General features: G+C 43.1%; 1 protein-coding gene across 4 annotated transcripts in view; it reads left to right on the forward strand.

The window, feature by feature from the left end:
• Window positions 1–6000, forward strand: part of mre11a (MRE11 homolog A, double strand break repair nuclease) — a 110218-nt gene that overhangs the window by 64769 nt on the left and 39449 nt on the right. For all 4 annotated transcript variants that reach the window (XM_043691494.1, XM_043691496.1, XM_043691495.1 and 1 more), the window contains one exon: window positions 4889–5062. In XM_043691494.1, coding sequence (XP_043547429.1) covers window positions 4889–5062 — 174 coding nt within the window. The remainder of the gene's footprint in view (window positions 1–4888; window positions 5063–6000) is intronic.

The raw sequence follows: 6000 nt of genomic DNA on the forward strand, positions 1-6000 counted from the left end.
AGAACTCCATGTCAGCCCATCCAGCCGAGGGATTTGCCCCTCGAGAGCCGAATGAGGGCACCAGTCAGCTCCTCAAAGGTGATTGGAGCATTGAACATGTCCCAGGCTGACCTGTGGCAGCTTCTCTCATAAAACTCTTGAGATTCCTTGCTGGACAGGTACAGAGAGAACAATGATGGAAATGTGTTGCTGGAAAAGCGCAGCAGGTCAGGCAGCTTCTAGGGAACAGGAGAATCGACGTTTCGGGCATTAGCCCTTCTTCAGGAGAGAACAATGCCATATAATTGTATTTGATCTAGGCTCTGATGCCCTCTGAATTAGAGTTGAGTGACCCATTGTTGGCCAGCAGCACAAGGAGCTGCTAATGAAGTGCCTTTTTTTCTAGTGAACAGTAGAAGGAGAAGTCACAGTCCAAGTCCTCAAGGAGCCAGATCTGTGATGCCGTGTATGCACCCTGGAACCCAACTGCAGGTATCGGAGCTCACCATTCCTCACTTCATACACCCCCCTTCAAGACTGGCTTCACATCTGGCTGACTGAGGCATGACTCTAAATCAAAGACCTCCTTCTCTAACTCCTTGATCCTAGATTTCAGCCTGTTTGTCGACCCTCTCACGTACTCCTGACAGAAGATGTGGACATGAGCCTTGCCCAAATGAGCCTTTGTGGATAGAGCACCAGCCTGACAAGCAAACTTCCACTGTTACCCTCTACTTCTTACCATCAAGCCAATTTTATATCCAATTTGCCAGCTCGTCCTGGATTCCATGCAATCTAACCTTTCAGTGCAGCGTACCCTGTAGAACGTTATCAAAGGCCTTACTGAAATCCATAAAGATGACATCTATCACACATGTTCTTATGTGTCGCCTACGTGTAGATTCTTGATGAGGGACCTCAGGTTCATAGTTCTGTCCCCGCCACCACCATACCTCCTTGCCATAAGACTTGGCAAATGGGTCTTGATTGAAGCCTACATTTAACATTGTTTAATATACATCTTGGAATGCCACAATTATCGCTGTAATCTTGATGGTTTAGAGGTCAGATGTCAAATCATAATGACTGAGACCATCTTGACGTTGTAGCTATCTTCCACATTCAGATGAGCAGTCTTCTTTGTTCTGTCATTGAGATCGTTTGGACCACATTTTGTCTGGCATGTTCTTCCAACTTGCTGCCATGTGTGGTTCTGCCAGGACCAAGGAGTTTCCAACAACATTGCTCAAGAAATCATCAGAATGCACAACCTTTTCAGCATGTCAGTTTGAACATAAATCGTCATTACACAAGGAAATTGTTACCACTGCTTGCATTTCATATGTTCTCTTATTATTCTTTTCAAGACTGGACTCTTGGTTTCTGAAGTCTCTAGACTGTGTAGATGATCAGATTCCCTACAGTATGGAAACAGGCCCTTCAGCCCAACAAATCTACACCGACCCTCTGAAGAGTAACCCACCCATACCCTATATTTACCGCTGACACTATGGGTAATTTAGCATGGCCAATTCACCTGACCTGCGCATCTTTGGAATGTGGGAGAAAACCGGAGCAACCGGAGGAAACTCACGCTGACATGGGGAGAATGTGCAAACTCCACATAGACAGTTTGCCCGAAGTGGGAATCGAACCCGGGTCTGTGGTGCTGTGAGGCAGCAGTGCTAAACACTGAGCCACTGTACCACCCCAAAGATGCTTAAAGTTATCTCTTTAATGCCTCGTGAAACAATTTGATCACTAGTACTTGTTTGTATTGTATTCCAGATCCGCTCAGGTAGATGCATTTGGGCTACTGTTCCAATACATGAAATATCACAACAGAATTTGGGGTTTTGTTAGGACTTCTGAGTACATGTAATCTGATTTGCAAGATCCTCCTTTTGAACAAAGAAAGAAAATTACTTTTTGGGTTGACTTGCACATACCACTTTGGCAATATTGCAGCTAAATATTAGAACTTTGCAGCAACACACTATACCAAAAGCACTAATTTTAGATGTTATTCTCCATGTGTTACTGCCTCTTTATTATCTCTCTGCAGTGGTGTGATGCTGCCTTTTTGTACTTTCTTGGTTCCCTTCTGTGTCTATTCATTACTGCTTGTTTAGGCACCCTTTCCCTTTACAATAGGTAATTACACAGACAGGAATCTGATCATTGAATCCCTACAGTTTGGAAGCAAGTCATTTGGCTCATCAAGTCCACACCAACCCTCTGAAGTGCATCCCACACTTCTACCCTATCCTTGCATTTCCCATCGCTAATTCACCTAGTGTGCACATCCCTGGACACTCTGGGCAATTTAGCATGGCCAATCCTCCTAACCTGCACATCTTTGGACAGTGGGAGGAAACCCATGCAGATATGGGGAAAATTTGCAAACTCCACACAGGCAGTCACCCAAGGCTAGAATCAAACCTGAGTCCCTGGTGTTGAGAGGGTTCAGTGCCGCCCAACTACATTTTGTTGGATTGCAACTACTTGCACTTTTTCACAGATGCCTGCATTGTTCTACTGTGAGTATATTACATTTAAACACCTCTCCTTTGACACCAGCTCCTGTCTCATGCTTGTTAATTTACATGCCCACATTGTGGGCAAAGTCCTCTCAGTTTGGCAGATGACTTACTCAATACCACTAAAGCACCGAGACACCTCTTGGGAGGAAGGCCAGCTGAACTCTTCTTCCCATCGAGCACTAAGAGGGCAATGGCTCATCTTGCCTAGAATCACATTCTTGAAGGGGTTGAAATCCCTACTGCCAGGTACTGTCAACCAATCAGAACCAGCAGCTGTGGTGTTTGGTAGTTTCCAGAAGGCCACAGCTGCTGCTGAGAATGAAAACCCAGACCAAGCTAAGCGATTTTCGGGACTTGCGGATGGTTTTTATGGGTGCAGTTGCAGGCAGTGAAGGCCAAGGGTGTCAGAAACAAAGTCAATAGGGGGCTCTCAGTAACCAATTACCTGTTCTATGTATACCCTCCATTACCCACTGAGTACTTTTGTTTGAAGCCCTGTTACATTACAAGCTATGCAGTCTTGTTCCTCAAGGAGGGATGCTTGTAGCAGGCCTGCTTTTAGTTGGTTTACTCTGAGCAGTGACACTTAATGACTTTAGGAGGCCAGTTGTGGACAGGAAGGTCATTTATGGAACTTACTACCCAAAACTTAATTCCCATGGAGGTGAGAAGGGATTAGGAACTTGATGTGCCACCCCTAAGGCTTATTAAATGTCTTTTCCATTTCTTTGCCTCTCCAAGAACCGGGCAAGTTGATCCTTGAAGCTGTGGTGGATATAAAAGTGAATTATGTCTATCAGCTTTACAGAATTTTCATGTGAACCTGTGCTTTCACATACATTGGGGACTCTTGTAAGGTCTTTATACATCTTTAGGCATTGTGTGGCGGTAAATGGAGATGAGGAGATAGCATTGATTGTCTCACCAATCTCTCTCCTTAGAACTGTCCCTTAACTGAGTAGTCACAACGTATTTCGTGTCAAGGCAGACTTCAATGAGACAAATAGTTTCACGGTATACCCACTTTTTTCAGCTGAATTAATTATTCATGTATGTCGTATTTACTTGCACTTGCTATGAGTCTGGCTTTACTTGAGGGGTTTGCAACATAGTGCACACAACAAGCTAAAGAAGAATCAAAAGCAGTAATGTTTCAAATCCATCAGCAAGCAATGTACCATCTTTGACCGTGAGCACAGGCATATTTTCAAAATCTTGTCAACTCAACTATTTCTAACTATGCATGAGCAATGGATCTGAATAAAATGCAAAGAGTCAATTGCAATTTTCTAGTTGGTGGGAAACAAAGCCTGCTGGTTTGCATGGTACACACACATGATGTGGGGAGGGCTGCCTGCAAATGTTGCTCCACTGCTTTGTGTATTTCTTTTTAGAAGCTAAGAATTGAATCACTGGCATAACCAAAAAAAAATCAAAAAATATTCACTTTAAAATCCATGGTAATGTGGAAACATATGCAGACAGGTGGTCAGTTTACCGGCTGTTTCAGTTGTGCATCTCTTTCATGTGCAGTTTCTTCATACTGGAAAAACACGATAAATGTGCATGCTCATACTGAATGTTTGGTCCTGTGCATGCACAAGCCTAATGTTAGCAGATACTGGAGGAGATTGGCAACACAGATGAGACCTTGATGCTGAGTGAAGCAGCATTGCTTCCTGAAGTTTTTGAGGTGCACTTCTCATCTTGTTGTGGCTCACCAATACACCATGGCACACGGGTTAAAAACTACTGTCCTATTTTCTAAAAGATGGACTATATATTCTTATTCTATCAAGCAAAAAGAGAAATTGCTGGAAAACCTCAGAAGGTTAATTGAAAATTTGAAGAAGGATTATCTCTGATTTCTCTCCACAGATGCTGCCAGACCTGCTGAGATTTTGCAGCAATTTCTGATTTTTCTTTCCAGAGTTTTCAGCATATGGAGTCTTTTGGTTATTTTATTTATTCTTACTCCCATGAGTAGAAACTCTATCCATGCATAAGGAAAGTTGCCTCTTGACCGAGCATCTTGAAACCTCCTTCAATCATTGACTGACTAGGATTTTACTTCCTACAGATTGGTTCTAACATGTCACAGATCAAATGGCCCCTTTGTAGTTATGTACACCGTAGTGTTTCCCTTCATCCCAGCTGTGTCCCCTTTGGTAGCAGTACTGCTCCAAACCTACCTATTTGTTTAGTTTCCTCTGAGTTAAAAGCAGCAGCTTTACAGCAGAGGTGGATGGACAGTAATCCTAACCCCATCCTGTGACATTTCCAGTAGGTTAGTGATATGCAATCCAGTGTTTCTTGACAAAATATGTGCAGATTATTGAAACTGAGATGTTACTTTTTCTCTATAGAATGTCCAGTTATCACTATTGACTGAAAGAGGGATGGGAGAAGCTGTGCAAGAGTTTGTTGACAAAGAAGAAAAAGATGCTATTGATGAGCTGGTAAAATTTCAGTTGGAAAAGACACAGCGGTTTTTGAAGGATCGGCACATTGATGCGACTGAACACAAGATTGATGAAGAGGTAAATTATCTGAATATTTTCTAACACATATCTATATCATGAAATACTGGCTTTCAACAAAATATTGCTTTGTTAATGGAAAACAACTGTAATTTGGGAAAATATCCCCATGTTCTTCACAGATGAGCAATCAAAATAAATAACTGCTGAATCATCAGGTGTAAAGCTAATACTGTTATTCACCATCTGTGTTGAAATCTGTAACCATTGTGCAAGAATAGTAACTGAGGAAAGCAGGATCCCATGGCATTGCAACTAGCCAGATTAGAACAAAGCTGGGGACAGAGATATCAAGGTGTGAATGAGGGAAAATTAATCTTGTTGAACAGTCAGTCTCATTATCAGATAATGGCACGCGAGAAATGTAAATCTATCATTGCCGTTATTCTATATATTAGTCCTTAGACTATTTGGGCCAGCAAGTCCACACTGACCCTCCAAAGAGTAACCTGCCCAGACCCATTCCCCTGCTGCTCTAAATTTACCCTGTAATAATGAACCTCCTTAGACATTCTGAATACTATGGGCAATTTAGTATGGCCAGTTCACCTGACCTGCACATCTTTCGATTGTGCGAGGAAACCAGAACACCTGGAGGAAACCCACGCAGACACGGGGAGAACATGCAAACTCCACTATGACTGATTGGAGGTCAGCAGCTCTGACCATTCATAGTGCCAGAAAGGCACCAATATCCTGGGAGGTAGGTTTGCTAGCACTCTTCGGGGGGGTTTAAACTAATTTGGCAGGGGGATGGGATCCGGACTTGTAGTCCAGCAAGTAGGCTAGCTGTTTGTCAGGATGTCCAAGAATGTAGGGAGGCTGTGGAGAAGGTAGCACTGACAGGGAGTACTTGCGGACACAAAGATGGGCTCAAGTGTGTATACTTCAATGCAAGGAGTATCAGAAATAAGGTGGGTGAACTTAAGGCGTGGATC

Source organism: Chiloscyllium plagiosum, chromosome 6 (assembly GCF_004010195.1).
Source record: "Chiloscyllium plagiosum isolate BGI_BamShark_2017 chromosome 6, ASM401019v2, whole genome shotgun sequence".
NCBI lineage: Eukaryota > Metazoa > Chordata > Chondrichthyes > Orectolobiformes > Hemiscylliidae > Chiloscyllium > Chiloscyllium plagiosum.